At 54.5% G+C, this 18,586-nt stretch overlaps 2 protein-coding genes across 2 annotated transcripts; both read right to left on the reverse strand.

Moving 5' to 3' along the window:
- Positions 1-543: 543 nt before the first annotated feature.
- On the reverse strand, positions 544-9,986 carry OTOP3 (otopetrin 3). The gene is made up of 7 exons (XM_031469045.2): positions 9,968-9,986; positions 5,849-6,265; positions 5,624-5,760; positions 4,869-4,927; positions 4,488-4,606; positions 1,888-2,702; positions 544-722 (listed from the first exon to the last, which is right to left on the reverse strand). The coding sequence occupies exons 1-7, from the start codon at positions 9,984-9,986 to the stop codon at positions 552-554; spliced, it is 1,737 nt and encodes a 578-aa protein (XP_031324905.1). The 3' UTR covers positions 544-551.
- Positions 9,987-11,611: 1,625 nt separating this feature from the next.
- Positions 11,612-18,474, reverse strand: OTOP2 (otopetrin 2). Its single transcript, XM_031469037.2, has 6 exons — positions 18,162-18,474; positions 17,498-17,634; positions 16,297-16,355; positions 15,680-15,813; positions 13,661-14,538; positions 11,612-12,104 (listed from the first exon to the last, which is right to left on the reverse strand). Exons 1-6 carry the CDS (start codon positions 18,472-18,474, stop codon positions 11,934-11,936), a joined length of 1,692 nt encoding a protein of 563 aa, XP_031324897.1. The 3' UTR covers positions 11,612-11,933.
- Positions 18,475-18,586: the final 112 nt, after the last annotated feature.

An 18,586-nucleotide genomic window follows, 5' to 3' on the forward strand; every position in this document is an offset into this window, starting at 1 on the left:
GCCTGAATGTGATCGATCAAACAAACAGGGTTTATGGCAGCAGGAGAGAGCTGTTGAACCCTGCTTGGCAGCTAATTAACGAGCTCATTAGGAGGCAGGGTGTGTGGGGACAGAGGGGCAGGGCTGCCTGTTGAGCTGCGAGCTTCCAGATGTCCTGGGCTGAGCTTGGACCATGCGAGAGGCAGACCCCCCCGAGGCCTGGAGGTGTAGGGACGCCCCTCCCTCAACTCCCCAGGTCTGACCATCCCAGAGAGTAGCTGTGGGGGCTTCCTGGGGTGCAGCCTGGGCCACACTGGCTGTGGTGAGCAGGAGGCAGGCATGTGCTCAGTCCTGTGCGTGGGCATCAGGAGCTCGGTGTCCAGGCCCTGCCCTTGGTCTTGGGCTGCAGATAGTGACCCCTGCTCAGTGAGGTTCTGGGGAAGAGGAGGCTTTGGGGAACCCAGGCTGGTCTAGGTCCCCCTGGAATGGGGCATCTACTCAGAGACTCTGGGATACATTCTCCCCAGCCTTGGCACTTTGGGGTTCTGCCAAGGGTGGGTTCCTGGGCACCCTCAGGCCCCCAAGTAGACCTCCACCAGCCCCCCGACAGAGTGCATGCGGTAGAAGACCCCCAGAGGCAGGCCAAAGTTGACGATGGTGAACCACGTCCGGTAGCCATAGAAATTCTTTTCCAGCCCGTTCTCAAACTCCGGGTGGATGCCAAAAGCAGGCATCATCCACAGCTGGGAAGGAGAGGAGGGTGTTGAGTGGGGGAGGGGGCTCTCCTATTCCCACAAGGCACTCAGCCTAGGGCAGGCAGACCACAGACCCCGCAGCTCCTCCAGCACATTCTCCGCCCAGCATCCCCTCACCCTTAGGCCTTCAGAGCCAGCCCCTCTCCTACGGCCCCCCTCACCGCATCCCACAGAAGGCCTCGGCCACCTCCTTGGTGATCCAGTTGGATCATGAGACCCCAGGCTGCCACCACCACGGTACAACCTGCTCCATTAAGCTGGGCTCCCTCCTGCCCTGATCTCAGTCACCTTCTGCTTGTCATGACTCTTGGCCTGCTCCAGCCCAGCCCTGCCTTCTGTCCAAATTCTCCCCGTTTCTCAAGGCCCAGATCAAACCTTCAAGAAGCCTTGCTTGGCCACTTGGGCCCACACTTCCTTCTCTGAGCTGCGACTGCTCTTTAGGGCCAATTTATTACTTGTGCTCTGCCCAGGCCAGAGGTTTCACCATCGGTGTTTCCAGCATAGTCATTACCAACGTGGGTTCAAACAACTGGGCGCTGTCCCGGGACTGCCACTTGCTGGCTGTGGGACCATGGGCGGATCAAACAGCCAAAGCTTCAGTTTCCTTATCTGTTAAATAAGGACAGTAACAGTGCCTGCTGCACGAGGTCAGGGTGACAATTCAGTGAAAGGCAGAGCTATTGCATAAAGGGATGGGCCTGGGACTTAGCAGCGCCAGACACGAGCAGTCATTGCCAAGACCTTCCCCTAGAGATTCTTGAAAAAAACAGGCACTTTCTGGTCTCTTCCTTTGACTGAAGTCAGTAGACGATTAGTTACTTAGTAATTCTCTAACTGGTCCCCCTGGGTCTCCCCAACTAGGCAGTAAGCTTCCCAAGGGTAGAAATCCTACATGTATGTTTGTAAAAAGCACTTAGCTCCATGCTCCACACATTCATTCATTTTTGCAGAGATGAAGGGACACTCTCTACTCTCAAGTAGCATCAAGCTAGTTGGAAAGAGGCCTGTGTCCTGGACAATCAAAGGCACAAGCCAATTACCCTTGGAATAGTCAATGTGCAATGAATGCACCTTGATCCATGTCTTCCTGAGTGAGGCTTTCTGGGGCAGCCTCACCAGCTCCACTCCCATGACCTCTGGCCCCACTACTCACTGTGATATTGCAGAGGATGAGGAAGAGGGAGATCTCCTTGAGGGCCCGCCGTTTCCAGTTGAAGTGGCTGTAGGAGTGGATGTAGGCCAGCGAGGCCCGCCGCAGGTCCTGGCCCAGCTCCAGCAGGGAGCCCCTGTGAGGCGGCTCGGCTTCCCACTTCCCCGCCCGGCCCTCAGGGGTCGCCTCCCAGAGCGGGCGCCGGTGTAGGCCCTCGATGATGAAGAGGTTCTGGGCCATGTGCTGCAGGATGAGCAGCAGCGAGTAGGCCAGGATGAGGCGGTTGAGCAGCTGGTGGGGGCGAGTGGCCACAATGGCCACGATGGAGAAGTAGGAGATGCCCATCTGGCCCAGCGCCGCGCCCATCAGCAGCACCACGTCCAGGCTGCGGGTGGGGTTCTTGAACGTGTCCAGCTCTCGCTCCTCCAGCCCGTGGATGGCTGTGCCCGCCAGGCACGCCAGGCTCATGGCGGGGAGCGCGGCTGCGTAGAAGGCGTAGTAGATGGTGAAGTACTGGCGGGCGATGGCGGGGCCGCTTGCTTGGATCTGGAAGAGCACGAAGATGCACACGCCTGCCACCAGCACCAGCAGGCCCAGCAGTGGCCCAAAGATGGCCCCGTGCAGGTGGAAGGGCAGGGTGCCGGGGTGGGCGCCCGCGTGGGGTGCCAGGCGGCGGCCCACGTTCTTCCACATGACGAAGAGCATGGCGCAGCAGATGAGGCAGTACTCGGTGCTGAAGGGGTAGAGCATCAGGTAGCCCTTCCGGAAGACCTCGCACATGGTGACATTGAGGCACAGACAGCTGTTGGTGTCGTTGCCTGGGAGGGGACAGACATTCAGGTGGGCCTCGCTCTGAGGAACCCGGCTGCACAGATCAATCCCGTTCACCTCTTGGAGTATGGCAGAGGTGGAAGGGATTCGGTCACCCATTTTACAGATAATGGAAAGTGAGGCCCATATATAGAAATCAGAAATCAGAGGATGGTCATTTCTTTTTGTTTGTTTGTTTTGTTTTTGTTTTGGTGGGGGGAAGTGATTAGGTTTATTTATGTGGTTTTTTGATTAATTTTATTTATTTATTTATTTCAGTGGAGGTACTGGGGATTGAACCCAGCACCCTGTGCATGCTAAGCACTCTCTATACCACTGAGCTATACCCTCCCCACAAGATGGTCATTCCTTGACAAAGGGATTCTAGAATTCACGTGCCAAGCTTAGGCACGTGATGTCTTTGGTGCCAAATGTCACCTCTACAGAGTACTTGCTGAGCATGAGGGGAAACCTGTAACTTTACAATGGGAGGCTCTGTCTGCTATAACTGGACCATAAACAGCATCCCCCGTAGGGTACTCAGACATCTGATCTTGTGATGAGGTGTCCTGCAAAGCACACAGCATCCCCTGTGGGATGCTGGTGCCTCAAATGCTTAACCTGAATCTAATCAACAACTTTGGTCCATACTTCACATTTCTAGGAAAAGCAGGGAAGAGGGGAACAAGTCAAATGGCACCACGAGGAGGCAACGTGCCGAATCTCAATGTACTGCATGTTTGAACAAACCATCTGTCAAAGACATTTCATGGGCTGATTGGAAAAAATCGAATACAGAGTGATATAAAGGATGGGGATGACATTAAGGAATTTTGTTAGAAATTATAATAGCATTGTGCTAACATAGGGAAATACATTAAAAACCTGTGTACTAAAATATTTTGAGATGAAATGCCATGATTTCCATAATGTAATTCAGCAAAAATATTGGAATAAATATGGCAAAATGTTAATAATTATTATGCCTACGTGATGGGTATGTCCTGTTCTCATCTGTGTGTCTGAATTTTTTAATAATAAAAAAAATCCATATGTCACTTGCCCTAAATCCTCTCTGCACAGCTCTTCTGAAAAAGGTGTCTAGAGTATAAAGAATGCCCACAGTAGACAGGCATGCCACGATTTATTTGTGCAGCGGGCGTGTGGATACATGAGTGTGCTGGGAAGGCTTGGCTGTACACGGGTCAGGATGGTGATGCCACCTGGATGGGGGAATTACTGTATACACACAGGTGTGGCTGAATCCCACAGACAGCAACGTTCTCATGTAGGTTGACAGGACACGACCTCCAAGAGCTGACTGTACAGGTAGGGCATTGGGTACATGGAACAATCTGGGGAGTTCATTTTGCCCAGAAATCTTCTGTCTCTCTTGATATGTCCAGGTGCCTACAACTGTATTAGGAAGACATTCCTTTCAGTCTTGAAGATTTTCTAGTTTCTTACAAGTAAAAGGCAAATACCAGGTGTGGAGTGCCTACCTGGACTTATCAGTGAACAGCTCAGCCTGGATTAGTGGCTAGCTTACTGATAGCTAGATGGATGCCTGGAGTGGAGCTGCGCAGCGCCAGGACCTGATGGAGCAGGCCCAATGTGGGGGCAGGATGGGTACCCTCGGCAAACGTCCAATTCTACTGAGTCATGATCTGGCTCTAGAGTTTTTCTCCCCAACCTACAGAGTCAGTGAGCCTCACCCGTTTGAGGCGGGGTAGCGTGTGTGTGCACCCATCTGGAGTGGAGGTGGGATGGGGTAGTCATGGTCTCCTCTGTACCTGAGAGCTTTTCCATGAGGGCGCTGAGCTCAGCCTCGATCTCATTGTGCATGGAGTCATTGGTGACAGCCAGAAGCCAGAGCAGCAGATTCGTGGCGAGGGTCAGCATCAGGCCACACCTGGAGGAGGTGCTACACGCTGCTCACACAGCCTAGCCGGCTCCCTGGGTGCCCGAACTTCACCATCAATCCCTTTGGGGTGACCACTCTCTCCCAAAGCCAGATCCCATCTGCCATTAGAACTTCAGGACAGGCAGCCCTAGGGGTCACCTGGGACCCATTCCCAGATTAACCCATACCCCCAGGGCTACCCTGTCCAGGGAAGCTACTGGGGCACTGGCCCCAAGACTTGTTGGAAGGAGAGAAGGAACCCATGTCTTACCTAGTGAAGTTGGTCTGGATCTGAATACAGTCCTTACAGTGTTTCCAGAGCACCCAGGTCTGAAAGAGAAAGGGCTTTGAGCCCAGGGACTGGGTGGGGGTGGGACCGTGGGGTGTGTGTCCCAGTTGCTTGTGTGTATTTGCAATGGAAGAGACAGTGAGGAAGCCTGGGTTGGAATCCTGGCCCCGCTGTTCCCTTGCTGTGTGGTCTTGAGCCAGTGGTAAAACATCTCTGAGCCTCAGTCTCTTTGGCTCTAAAATGGGACTAAAATGTCTGCCTCTCAGAGGAATGCCTTCTTATTGGGGAAATAAACAAGATGATGTAAATGGACCGCTCAGTGATAGAGGACATGCTTAGCATGCACGAGGTCCTGGGTTCAATCCCCAGTACTTCCATTAAAAAGATAGTAATAAATAATTAAATAAATTAAAAACAAAAAGAAAAGAAAACTTGGGATTCTAAAGACATTTTTGAAAAAGAGTAGCTCTGTGTATCTGGGGGCATAGATTTAGGGGCATGCAAGGATGTACAGGCATACGTATCTACAGGTGTTTGTGTTTTAGTGACGGTGTGTGTGCTGATGCAGAGACATGGAGGCAGAGTGGATGTGGGTGCATGGAGGTAGGCACGTGTCGGGGGGGCTGTGGTATGTGGGTGCATACCCTGGGCCGGATAGGTGTTTGCTGATGTGGCTGTTCCTAGGCATAGGTTGGGGTGTGTTTGCACGGAGCATGGGGATGGGAGAGGCCTGTCACCTGGACGCTGATGAAGACGATCTCGATGACAGGGAAGATGAGCTCCAGCTGCGACTTGCAGTGGACGTGGCTCACGTCGTAGCCCACACGGAAGACGTTGAGGCAGATGGTGCAGCTGCCAAAAAGCACCAGGGAGCCTGGCCAGGCCAGGCGGCCATCGGCACCTCCCCTGGAAGGCGCTCTCCCTCCCCACTCCTCTCATCCACCCAGTGCCCCCACACTCACCCCGCACCCAGATGGGGCCTGCGTGAGGGTCCCGGTAGAGCACGGCGTGTGGCTGGCGGGTGGTACCGGCCGTGTAGTAGAGGAGCCAGAGGAGGGACAGGGCCTTGAGCACAGCCAGCAGGATCCACACATCGCCCAGCGTGACAGCCACGTTGTTGAATATCATGCTGCAGATGAAGGCTCCGCCCAGGAACACCACGTTGAGGGCCAGGAGCCCCGAGAAGAGCTGCCCGGCCTTCTGGGCCTGCCGGTCCCGCCGCAGCAGCAGCGAGAAATGTCGCACCAACCAGGACTTCTTGTGGGGCGAGGTGGGGGCCCTTGTCTCCTCTGTCCTCATGTCCACTTGGTTCTCCTTGGCCAGGGTCTCTTCAGTCTCCTGTGCTTCTGGAGGGGCAGCCAGTGCAGCCTCAGTAGGGGCTGGGGAGGGAGAAAGGGTTCTGGTTGGCTGCTGGGCTGTCCTGGGCTCAATTCCACTCCTGCCTCTAACTGCTGTGTGACCTAGGGCAAGCTAAGCAAACTCTCTGGTCGGGCCACTGGAAATAATAGCAGTTACCGTACATCTACCTTAGAGGACCTGAGAAGGCTCAAGCAGACCAGGGGATATGGACGCCCTCTGTGCTCCACATAAAACCCAGGGATTATTTCGACTGGTTTGAGGACCACATTCCCTGACCCTCATCTTCCTGCCCTAGTGCTTGACCCTAACGTGGAATAATAATATCTGTCAAGGGAGTCAGGGAGATCTGCGCAGTGCTTGGCAATTTCCAAGGCTGTGACTTCACCACCAAAAGGCCGCTTGTGCCCTGCTGATCTCTGGGAGGAATTCCACTCCTGAAGGCAGGGAGAGCAAGCAGGCTTCCCCTCTTGTTCTGACTTTGATTAGTTGGGGAATGGTTGCTTAGAGTGCTGTGTTAAGAAGGGTTCTGCGGCTGAGTGTGGGCGTGGTGGGGAAGAACGCTGTGCTCTGAAACAATACTCTATTACGGGTACATATGGGTGTATATGAAATTACTTTTAAAAGATACCTGTCAGGTTCACAGTAGGAGTTTCTTCTGGGGAAGGGAGGAGGATACTAGCATTGGGAGTGGTTTAATGCACTCATTTTTTTTTAACATTTCTTATGTAATTAAAGTTAATTTTAAAGCATATTAAAGGATTAAGGGAAAAGTCCTGAGATTGATTTACAGTGTCTGCCATGAGCATGGGACACTCTGGGATCACCATGAATGCCATTCCCTTGACTTCGACAGAACTGTCTTCCATCTGCACCCTCCCTCGACTCCCTGATGTCCCATAAATGCACAGTTCAACATGGGGAACACCATCCCTGACCCTTCCTTTCCCCTGAATGCCTCCTGCTACTTCCTCACCTTCCCCAAGCTTTCACTCAGGCCCACCCCTTCATCACCCGTCGCTTGGACCCAGTTCTTGGGTCACCCCATACTTGCAGCTCAGGGCCCCTGTGTGGAGTCCAGCACAGTTCCCCCCGTGGGCCCTTTGGGTTCCCATTCCTTATGGGACAGAGATGTACTAAAAAGCAGAGATGCCCGCTGGCTCCGGGTGCCATCCTGGTGGGGAGCTTCTCCTGAGCTGACCCTGGAGGCTCCCTCGCTCCCCCTTTCCCCACCATCCCAGATGCTCTCCCTTGGTCCTGCTGCTGCCCGGGCATCCCTGATGCTCTGGGCTTGGTGCTCTAAGTGCTCACTGTTCCCATTCTCCAGGCTGCAGGATGCGTGCTTCCTCATTCACTACCTCAGCAAGTGGCATCTTCATCCCCACGTCTCCCAGCAGGGAACCACATGTCCACCTTGCCTCTCCCTTCACCCTCTCAGGCCCTAAGCTGTGAATTCCAGCTCCTGAATCGCTCTGAGCTTTTTCTTGACCTCAACCACTGCCTTGGTCCGCGGCTGTGCCCTCTCTCTCCTGGACTGGTCTCCCTACCCCCTGTGCCTCTCCCTGGCTGTGAGCCCTGCAAAGGCAGTCAACTGCCCTCAGTATGAAATCCACACCTCCTAGCATGGCCTGCATGGGCTTTCAAAATGAAACAGGGTGGTGTATGTTTAGTACGTTCTTAGAGCGCACAAATTGCTCAAGGCAGGGTTGCTTCCTGGTCTGGCCTTGACTGACCTCTCCAGCACTGTCTTCAGACCCCACTCCCTTGCCCACTGGCTGTACCATCCTGCTGCAGTTCCCAGAATGTCCCTGCATTTGCTCATCTCCCTGTCTTTGCACACACCCCGCCCTTTGCCATCATGCCCACCCCGCTGCCCCCTGGCTGACTGCAGTGTGTCCTTCAGGACTCAGCAGAGCCCCACCCAGCCAGAGGACCCCCCATTTCTCATGTTGTCTCACATCTCCCACCATCACTCCTGGAGCCTGCTGTTCCATCTGCCTCTCCTGCCACCCTCCGCCAATGGCTCCTGCCCATCCTTACCACCAGCCTTAAGCACCTCTCCTGGGAAGCCTTCTCCCCCTGCCCAAGCATCTATTGAGGGCAGTTGTGCACGTCTGGTGAGGTGCCGTGGGTGTGACTGGCTCCTCTCAAGGCCAGGAGCCCCTTCAGGGCAGAGACCAGATCCTGCTTATCTCAGACGCCCCAAATCTGGCACAGGCGTGACACTAAACCAAAGCTGGCCGTCTGATTCTGGCATTTTCTGGGGAACTTTCAGCACCGGAGCCATGGACAGATCCCCTCCCCATTAAATCCTTTGCATCCTGGCCCAGTGGAGACGTTCCAGATGATCTTTATCTTTCTTCCCAGGCTCCCCTGCCCAGGTTGAGCAAGCCTGAAGCTCACGGGGACACCTTCCTGTTCCTTTTCCTCTAAACCTGCCTGCCCCATCTCACCTTCCCAGAATCTACCCCATCCTCCCAAGGCAGGAGGAGAGCCTAGTGATTAAGAGCCCAGATTCTGGCACTTACTACCTGTGTGATCTTGGACAAGCTACTCAGACTCTCTGAGCCTCAGTTTCCTCATCTGTAAACAGATATACAACTATGGACTAGTACCTGGTACACAGTAGATGTTCAGTAAAGATTTCTTGAAAGAACAAATGAAGGAATTAATGCATAATACCTACCTGACGGGAATTTTTCAAAATTAAATTATTTGACACATGTAAATGCATGTAGAGCCAGGCCTGGCACAGAGACTGCTGTGTTAGCTACCTGTGCATCTCCTTCCTGTTCTGTCCAGGTCCTGGAGAGGCCGGAAGGGTCGGGATTGTTGGTGAGTTTCAGAGGTAGTTTTTGACAGGACTGCAAGCCTAGAGAGGACGCTGGAGGACTAGAGCTTATCCTCCAGGGACTTCGCCTTGAGTGTGTTCCCTGCCCCCGACCCCCGGGGTCCAACCCTCCATCGGCCGCTAGAGGGAGTCCTCAAAGTGGCAGATTTGGTCCTCCGCCAGGGAGGGTGCTGGAGTCCGGGGGCGCAGGGGTCGTGGGAAAAGGGCGAGAGAGCCCGGACCGGCGAGGAGGAATCCCCCACCCTCTGGCACGCCTCTCGGCGCGACGCCAGTCCCAGGGAGGGCCCCGACACCAAACTGGTTTGTGGGTCGGGCGGTTAGAGGCAGGTGATGAAAGCCGGGGAGCTGTCGGGGCGCGGCGCCCAGCCAGCTCCGGAGGAGGCGGCTGAGCACCGGCCAGGGAGTTTCGTGATTTCTTTCCGAGTCCCTCGAGGGACTGCGAGGCCTGGGACAGCCCCGCAGCCACACGTATGCCTCTGACCGCTTGTCCAGGCAGCCCCAAACCCACACCCCTTTTCCAGCCGTCTGGGCTTTTCGCTTCTTCCTGGCTTGGACAACCCGTTTCGACTGTGCGCGCTCAGACCCCGCTAAGGCCGGGCGTGCCCTGCTGACCTCTGTGCGCCCCCCACCCGCGGAAGGAGATGGGGCGCGGAGCTGGTATTGGAGTGGGGGGGCAGAAAGGGGCCGGAGTTTGAGTCACCAGGGGTTGGCCTTCCGTCATCCCACCCTCCTGCCCCAATCCCTGCAGCCCCAAGTCTCTGAAGCTCGCTTTGGGAGCAGAGTAGGTGTGAGTGTCAAGGGTGAGCTGGTCTGGAATGTTCCTCCAGCTGTCCGAGGGCGCTCCAGGCCCTAACAGCGCCGCGGGGAGCCTTACCTGAGGCCTGGGCAGGCATCGCCACCGGCTGATCACTGCAGCACGGATCGTCCGTCCGGTGAGGTCCCCGGGCTGGGACCGATGCCCCCGAGGCCCTCCCCCACGCGGGACTGCGCAGCCGCCTCTCGGGCTCCGCGGCCCATTGATTTTTCTGTTGACTTTGGGGCTCTCATTAATCCTTCGTTAATTACCCGCCAGGGGCTCCCGGACGGTGCAGCCAATAGCGAGGTGGCTGGACCGGCGGGTGGAGCCAGAGGCGGTGCAGAAGCTGGGTTGCAGGGTCAGGCGACCCACAAGGAGGCCCCATACCGGGGTAGGGTCGGGTGCAATGTCCTTAGGCAGCAGTAAAGGCCTTGTGGGGTCCAGGCCACATTTTCTTCTGGGGGCCCAGCAAGGAATGGACCCCCGCAACAGGTCTGGGGTCGTCTTTTCCTGTACGCCACCTAGCGTCAGGCCCGGTTCTCTCCCTAAGTCAAACGTGAACTTAGGGTCAAAGAGACCCCGTTCTGACCCAGCAGGAGGCGGGTAGGGGTGGGAAGTCGCCCCCTCTGCCCCTCCTCAGCTCTGCCTGCAGCCTTTTGTGACCTGCCCACTTCATTCTGCTGGTCCTAGAACATTTTCCTCTGAAGTCCCTTGTGCTCCAGGTGCTGCTGCTCCCACACTCTGGTGCCATCTCCCTCCCCCATCCCTGCCCCCACCCCAGCCTGTGCCCCCTTCAGCTGACTCCACTGGCCACCAGTTCTGCCTGCTCTTCTGGCTGTTGGTACCTCCTTTTCAATCCCTCTCTGCATGGTCTGACTTTCTCAGTCTCTCTCTCTGCTAAGTCCATCTCTATATCCCCCACCTTTTTAATCAAACCATTTTATTGAGGGGCTTCCAGAGAGGGTCAAAGAACTGGGAAGACCATGAGAACCCACATCCCCTGCCCCACCAGGATCTCCCCAGCTTCACAGTTGCCCCATCTCTCTAACTTTTGTAGAGTAGAAGCTGGAGGACTTTGGAGAGGGGCCTTAGGGACCCTAGGGAGTTGGGGTGAAGGGTAAGAGGAGGCCTGGGGTGGGGGGGGGGTGAGACCTGAAGCTAGAGCAGCCCTGTTATAAACTATATTCTAATAGCCTGATTCTGAAACTATATTCCAATTCTGAAATGTTTTATTTGAGGGAGAAAAAGCTCTGAAGCTTGAAAAAAATTTGAAAATTATTATTCTTGGTAGAATGTGCTGGCTCTCTTTTGTTGTGTGACTGTGGGCAAGTCACTGTACTTCTCTGGGCCTTGGTTTTCTTCTTTATAAAGTGGTAGTTGGATTAAGTTAGTCCTTCCTAACCTTTCATGTGTCATGGGACACATTAAAAAATGTCTGTGTCACATGAGGATAAAGGGAAGAGGAAGGTGGTGGGCTGGGTACTCAGCCCAGCATCTCCCAGCCACTCAGGTACTAGTTGATAACGGGTCTGTAACTCAGAATTGGTGCACCCACAGAAAAGCTTGTGACCCAGAAATCTCCAGGGGCCCTCCCAGGTCTGGCTCCAGATCCCCTTCCAGCTCTGGCTCCAGATCCCATCATGTGATCGATCACCTCAGATGTGGCTGCTGAGACAAGAAGTTGGGGACAGGGGAGAAAGGAACTGTAGGTTTATTGGTTTCCAGCTCTAGGCAGCAGCACTGGTCAGGCCACAGGCCTGGGGTTGGGGTAGAGCCAGAGTCTAGGACACTTCCAGATCTTGCCTGGTCCTAGAAACAAGGCAGGGAGAGAGGTCTTCCTCCTCTAGTCACCCCATGCTCCAGGAGCGTTCTGGGATGGATGTGCATGTCCTGATTGTGATTTAAAAACTCATCCTGGAAAAATAATTTTGGTGAAAATTCCACTCTGGGGCCGGCAGAGAATGGGTAGTTGTATGATTCATTCCTGGGGGTCTCTGGGTGGGTACATGAGCTGAGCCCTGCTCCCTGTGTCTCTGCTGGGGCTTCAGGACAGCACGTAGACCTCCAGCAGGCTGGAGACAGCATGCATGCGGTAGAAGATGCCGAAAGGCAGGCAGATGTTGACGATGGCTGCCCAGAGGGAGTAGCCGTAGAAGTCCACCTCCACCGTGTTGCTGAAGTGAGGGCGGGCCCCGAAGGCAGGCATGATCCACAGCTGTGGGGAGAGAGGAGTGTCAGGACCTGGCTGGGACTCAGTCATTCTGCGGGCTTTGCTGGGTGTGCTGCGGGGGGGGGGGGGGCAATGACAGGATGGGGGTCCTAGCCCTCTGATTTGGTGGACAGCAAGGGCTGGGTGTTGCTGAGTGGGGACCTCTCTCCAGCTCCACCCCCACTCCCTGCCCCCTCCCCTGGTCTGGGAGGAGGTGGAAGCTGGAATTCTGCTTCCTCTCTGGCTTCGAGCTCAGATGGTTCAGGTATGGGGTGAGAGGCAAAGAACAAAGGCTTCTAGGCTAATCCCACTCTCCCCACCCCAAGTGTATCACATCCTTGGGCACATCACAGCCCAGATCTGAGCCTGCTTTTGTCCTATAAAATGAAGGAGTTGGAGATGATGCTGGAGTTGATCCAGGCTCAGATGCTTGGAGCAAAAGCCGCATCCCAGGTGACTCCCAGCCTGTAGACTCCACCTTGGAAGAAGGTGAGGGCGGGGCCAGGGCTGGGGGCCACACCGGAGCTGGAAGGAGGTTTTGAGCCTTACTGCTTCTACTGGTAGGTCAGAGATTAGTGATCAGTCTTTTTTTTTATAGGTTCCCTGTAGGAGGGATATTCACAGTGAGAACTTCACCAAGAATGCGCCTCAGTTAAGGGCACGTATTTCATGTAGACCTCACTGGGGTGGAATCATTTAGATGTGTTCTATATTGGGATATACCCACAATTAGGCTGTTTCTGTAATAGGAGTATTTTCCTATTAGAGGTTACAGCTAAAAGGACTGTTTTACACTGAGCGAAACTTCACTGCGGTGTGCGCTCTATGTGGGGTGCATTCTCATGGGTATATGTTTCTGTGTTAGAGATTTCCCTCCTGGGGATTATGTCTGCACTGGGGCTCTTCTCTGTTGGGCTGTAGCTACACGAGGAGTATTTCTCTATTGGGGTTCACCTTCACAAAGAGGGTTCCCATACAGGAGGTCCGTTTGTATTGGGTGAAGTCTGCTGTTAGCCAGAGGAGTTTCTCTCAGAAAGGAAGGGGCTTGGCTGAGTCACTGGGTCGGGGTTGGTGGTTGGGGATGCTCCCCTTCCCAGCCAGCCTGCACTCGGCTAACAGACCACTCACACTTACGCTGGGCTCTGCCACTTCCTGTTGCTGCTCTAATTATTCTAAGAAGCAGCCTGGTCACAAGTTCCCAGGAGCAGTCACACCTCCCATCTGGGAGTGAGGGCCCCTACTCTCCACATCAGTTTCACAGCTCCCTCTCACCTCTGCCCAGCCCCCATGTCAGCATTCTCTGGGGCTCTCTCCAGCTCCATTCGCTGTCTAGATGCCAGAACTCTGGGATTTCATTCTCTCTGTGTGCCCTGAGATGCTGTTTGCCCCGGGGGCTGCACCAGACCTTCGCTGAGTCTGCTCCTTTCCCAGAGAGCCATACAGATTCTCAAATGGGCTCGGAGCAAGACGGGGGGGGGGGGGGCAAGCGAACAAACCTGAAAGAGCATCTTTCCTCAGCCTTGTCTTCCCCCAAGCCCATCCCCATCTCCAGCGTTACTCACGATGATGTTGCAGAGCAGGAGAAACAGAGAAATGTCCTTCAAGCACCTGCTTCTCCAGTGGTCCTTGGGGGCTGAGGTGATGCTCACTGCTTCCTGAGGTCCTGCTGGGCTGGGGCCAACTAGCTCGGCGGGGGGCGGGCAGGCAGGCAAGGTGTGGAGGGCATCCAGGTTGGCAAAGGTAAGACCTTGGCAGGGCTCCCTGGGGGGAGTGCCATGAGTCTCATCCCCGGGGGGTCCCCGGTGGAGACTCTCAATGATGAACACATTCTGGAAGATGTGCTGCGCAATCATGAGCAGAGCATGGGCTAAGTTGAGCCCTGCCAGCAGGTCCCTGGGTGTGCCCACCACCACGGCCACGATAGAGTAGTAGGAGATGGCATACTGGCCCAGGGCAGCACCCATCAGCAGGGCCACGTCCAGGGTGCGTGTGGGGTTCTTATGATGGTCCATGGCTCGGCGGTCAAAACGGTAGATGACTGAGCCACTCAGGCTGACCAAGGTCATGAGCCCCAGACAGACGATGTTGAAGATGTAGTAGATGACCAGGGCTTGCTGGGTGCGGCCCGTCTCCCCGCTTACTTGGACCTCGTAGATGATGAAGACGGCCAGCCCTACCACGAAGAGTATCAGGCCCAGGATGGGACCAACAAAAAAGGTCTCCCGGAAGAGGCTGATGGGGGATGGGGTGTGGTTGTGGCCGTGGGTCGAGGAGGCCAGCAGCCTGCCCACATTCTTCCACATGACGTAGAGCATCGTAGAGGCAAAGAGGCTGTACTCGATGTTGAAGGGATACAGGTAGAAGTAGCCCTGCTGGAAGACCTGGCAGACGGCCGTGTTGCAGGAGCAGTCTCCTCCGGCGGCGCTGCCCGCACGCTCCCCTGCAGAGAGAGGGGCACAGAGCTGCCCTCCCACCCTCCGGAGGTACCCACCCCGAAGAACCTCACCCCTAGACCGTGACCTTTGGAAGGGCAGGGTTGCTATCTGCCACCACCATATCCCACAGCCGGCACAGGGCCTGGCACGTTCATTCACACCACAAGGATTTACTGAGCACCTAGTATGTGCCAGAGACTGTGGGACACATCAGTAAACAATAGCCAGTGTGCAATGAAAAAAAAAATCTGAACTGCAGAATTGCCTGCTTCACACTGTCCCATTCCCTCGGAAAAATACTCCCAGTGTGCCTCTCTGTACCCCTGCAGCCCCAGCACGTTAGGTGGTTCTTTGTCAGTCTTGCTGGGCTGGGGTCTTCTGTAGGTCTGGACGCAGGCTTTCCATTCCTGGACCCTCCTATACTGGGTGTGTGTGTCTTCAGGTGAGGTCCAGATGGACTTGGTCATCTAGTCTGAATTTAGCTGGTGGTGTGGCCCTAAAGAAATCCAGAGGACCAGGACTGGGGGTACAATTCTTCAGGATAGCATATTGGTTCAAAGCAAAGATGGATCTCAACACTAGTTCTCCCAATTTCAAGTTCTGTGACCTTGGGCAAGCTACTTAATCTCTCTATGCCTTAATTTCTGCATCTGTAAAAAGGGAATGTGAATAGTACCCATCTCATAGGGAGGTTGCAAGGGTTAAGGAAGATAGTGTTTAAGACATTTAGCACAGCACCTGACACATAGGGCTCAGTGAATTGTCACTATTGTCATCGTGATTATTTCTACCTTCTCCTTCTTGCCAGGCACTCCCATCTGATCCTATAAGTCCATTCTCAAATCACTCTGTCTCCCTTCCCTTCTCTCCAGCCTGATCACTCTCGTGCTTTCTTCCTGGAGCATGAATCCCTTCTTTGCTGGGATGAAGACCTGGACAGTGGGTCCGAGGCTGTATCATCCAAGATGAAAAGATGCAGCTCCATTCTTCCTCCTGGGCCACCCACATCTAAACTTCTTCAGAGGTGTAGCCTGGAGCAAGAGGAGGTTCCTGGCCTCCACCTGGCTTCCCTCTACAAGTCCACAAAGCACCCAGCCCAAGGTCTGGCCACCACAGGGCCAGGGTTAATCTGAAGTGGGCACTCACAGTCCTGAGTGAGGCGGGTGTAGCTGGTGTTGCCATGAGAACTGCTGTGGGAGTGGGCCTGGTGCACGGATTCATCCACCACGGCTGCCATCCAGATAGCCAGGTTGGTGGTGAGGGTGAACATGAGACCACATCTGTTTGGGGAAGGAGAGCAAAGAGGCCAGGGAGAGTCTTTGGCTCATCTTGGGTTTCTGGCAAGGTGGAGAGTTGGGGATGCTGTACTGGGAAATGGTGCTGACAAGCAAGCGAGCCATCAGGCCCCTGTGTGAACAGGGTAGCTGAGTTTGGAAGGTAGACTTAGCCTGGCTGGGATGCCAGCCAAGAGAGGGCTGGGCACACCCAGAGACTCAGGCCACTGCTGATCCCTTCACTAGGGGAAAGGACATTTGTACACTACACACACCATCCCACCAAGTGTGCCAAGTGTGCACATGCTTGCACACACACAGAGCACAGGGTCGTAGAAATCAGGCTGACCAAGTCAGGGAGCCTGGCTGAAACTCCACCTGGGGGCAGAAAGAGGACCTATGGCCCAGGTTGGGAAACGTTCATCTCATGCCAAGTGAGCCTGGCCCTGTGCATGGACATTGAACCACGGACATGAAGTAGGCACTCACCGTGTCAGATCCAGGTGGGTGTGAATACAATCTTTGGCGGAGACCCAGAGAAAGTAAGTCTGTGTTGAGAGAGAGTGGTGGGGTCATTTCCTCTGCAGACAGGATCAACCTGGGAGCGCCCAGGTCCACGCCGACCACTATGTCCTGTCCACCTCATGAGCCCCGGTACTAAGTGATCAAGTTCATTGCATCCTTACTGAATGAGACACGAGCTCTCTTTCTATTCTCTGCATCAATTTGTATCAAATAGTTCTCTGTTCTTTAAAAATCTGCAAAAATGTCACCTGTAAGCTCTCTGGCATGCGGTTTGTTTTCTGTTTCTTGGCAGGGTAGAGGAGGAGGAGTTTTGACTGCCTATTTACTTATTCCTGGGAGCAGGCCTCAGGCTAGGTCTTGTTCAAAGTAGAAAGAATCTGGGAAGCTTCTCACTTCTTTTTGGCAGCATCCCCTGCCCCATCCTCATCCTTGGCTGCCCTGCAAGTAATGGCTCTCACTGGCTGCCCACAAATCCTTGCTGTGATATTGATTGTGGTGGGGTATCTGTATTTCTGTTTTGCCTAAATATTCTTCAAACTCATAAAATGTAAAATTAAAACAATATAAATGCCAGAGTCATAAATGTGTTAAAAATTGTGGAGACTTGGGCAGCAGGGGTGATGTTTCAGCAGAGGGAACCACACACGTGGTCATTCTGATTATGATACAGGGCTGGGGTCTGTTCTGGTCCCATGTAGGACTAGTCCTGCCTCAGGTCAATCAGAAGATCTTTTCAAGTGTTACTTATGCAACAAATAAAAACTTGAACTTGTTTGAAAAATCCCACGTATCGGATGCCCTATTTCCTGAACAAATACAGAATATAGGGGATGAGACTGAGGTCAAACTGGCCATGCCCACAGCAGACCCTGAGCTGAGATCGATGCCTTCTATGGGCACCCACGAAGGGCAGGGCAGGTTCTAGGAGACCCAGCAGCTGCCACAAGTGACACCTCCTAGGTGTTAACTGCTTAGGTTGAAATGAAATTGCGGGGCCCATAAGTAGGCACTCACATTACCAAGTGCTTCATGATTTATGAACTCATATGATCTGCACTACAATCCTATCCCCACCTTAACTGATTGCTCAGCGTAGAAGAGGAGTGGAGCTTGGGTCTCCTGACTTCAGGCCAGGTGTTGGCTCCTTTTCACTCCTCCCACCCACCTGGACAATGACAAACACAGCCTGGGTGAGAGGATGCAGGATCTTGATGGCTGACTGGCACTCAAAGAAACTGGAGTAGTAGCCGGTCTTGAAGACATCCATGACGAGAGTGCAGATCCCAAACAGCACCAGCCCACCTGGGAATGGGATGGGGGTGGTGGTCAGGGAGACAGAAGAGAAGGCTGATAGATTTGAGGATGGATGGCTAAGTAGTTGTATAGTTGGGTGGATGGATGGATGAATGGGGTAGGTGCGAGGATGGTTGGATGGGTGGATGGATGGATGGAAGGATAGGTGTAAGACTGAGTCAGTGGATGCATGGATGTCCAATTGAGCCCCCATCTCTTTGGGGCTGCATAGATAAGCTTAGCCTGGATAGGCTCTTTTCATTGCATCTATCATCTTTTTGCTCTCCATCAGAGTCTCTCCCGTGACCCCCTCTTTCAGTCTTTAGACAGGGCAAAGAAGTTCCACTCATCCCTCTTGCAGGACTCTTTCTCTTCTCTCTCAACAGCTGCCCACCTCACCCTCAGACACATCTAGTCTTCCCTAGGGGAACATCTCACTGGTCTACGTCGAAGAGCACCCCATAGTTCCTCTGAGAGTCCCAGCCTCCAGCTCCGCGCCGAGCCCACCCCACTTCCGATCCCACCTCCCCTGGCACCTCGGAGCCAGATGGGGCCGGCGTGCGCGTCCCGGTAGGGGACGGCGCCTGGGCAGCGCACGGTGCGAAGGAGGTAGAAGAGAATCCAGAGCACAGCCAGCAGCATCATGGTGGTGAGCAGCGCGAACACGTCGGTGTCGTACACCGCCACCTTGTTGAAGGCGCCGCCGCTGATAAGCGTGCAGGCGAGGAGGAGCACGTTCACGGCCAGCAGCACTGACAGCAGGCGGCCGCCCTTCTTCCACACCTCGCGGGGGCCTGCCCGCGGCGCCGGCGGGCTCTCCTTGGGGCCCGTGGCCAGCTCCTCGGACATGGCAGGGGTGACTGGAGATTGGAGGGGTCACTGTGGGAGAACAGCGGACAGGAGCCCAGGTGAGCCCCCCCCCCCAGGGCTCTCCTTCCTCCATCTTATCCCTAGATTTGGG

This window comes from Camelus dromedarius, chromosome 16 (genome assembly GCF_036321535.1).
Source record: "Camelus dromedarius isolate mCamDro1 chromosome 16, mCamDro1.pat, whole genome shotgun sequence".
Lineage (NCBI taxonomy): Eukaryota > Metazoa > Chordata > Mammalia > Artiodactyla > Camelidae > Camelus > Camelus dromedarius.

Bases quoted from the DNA above. Each gene is read 5' to 3' on its own strand.
- OTOP2 (XM_031469037.2), bottom strand. From the start codon at position 18,474: ATGTCCGAGGAGCTGGCCACGGGCCCCAAGGAGAGCCCGCCGGCGCCG. The intron at 14,539-15,679 runs GTGAGTGCCCAC...CTCTCTCTGCAG, and splicing joins CACCCGCCTCACTCAGGACT to GGGAGCGTGCGGGCAGCGCC. The intron at 12,105-13,660 runs GTGAGTAACGCT...CTCTCCCCACAG, and splicing joins TCCTGCTCTGCAACATCATC to CTGTGGATCATGCCTGCCTT.
- OTOP3 (XM_031469045.2), bottom strand. The intron at 5,761-5,848 runs GTGAGTGTGGGG...TGGCCTGGCCAG, and splicing joins AGGCCCCATCTGGGTGCGGG to GCTCCCTGGTGCTTTTTGGC. The intron at 4,928-5,623 runs GTGACAGGCCTC...TTTCTCTTTCAG, and splicing joins TCGTCTTCATCAGCGTCCAG to ACCTGGGTGCTCTGGAAACA.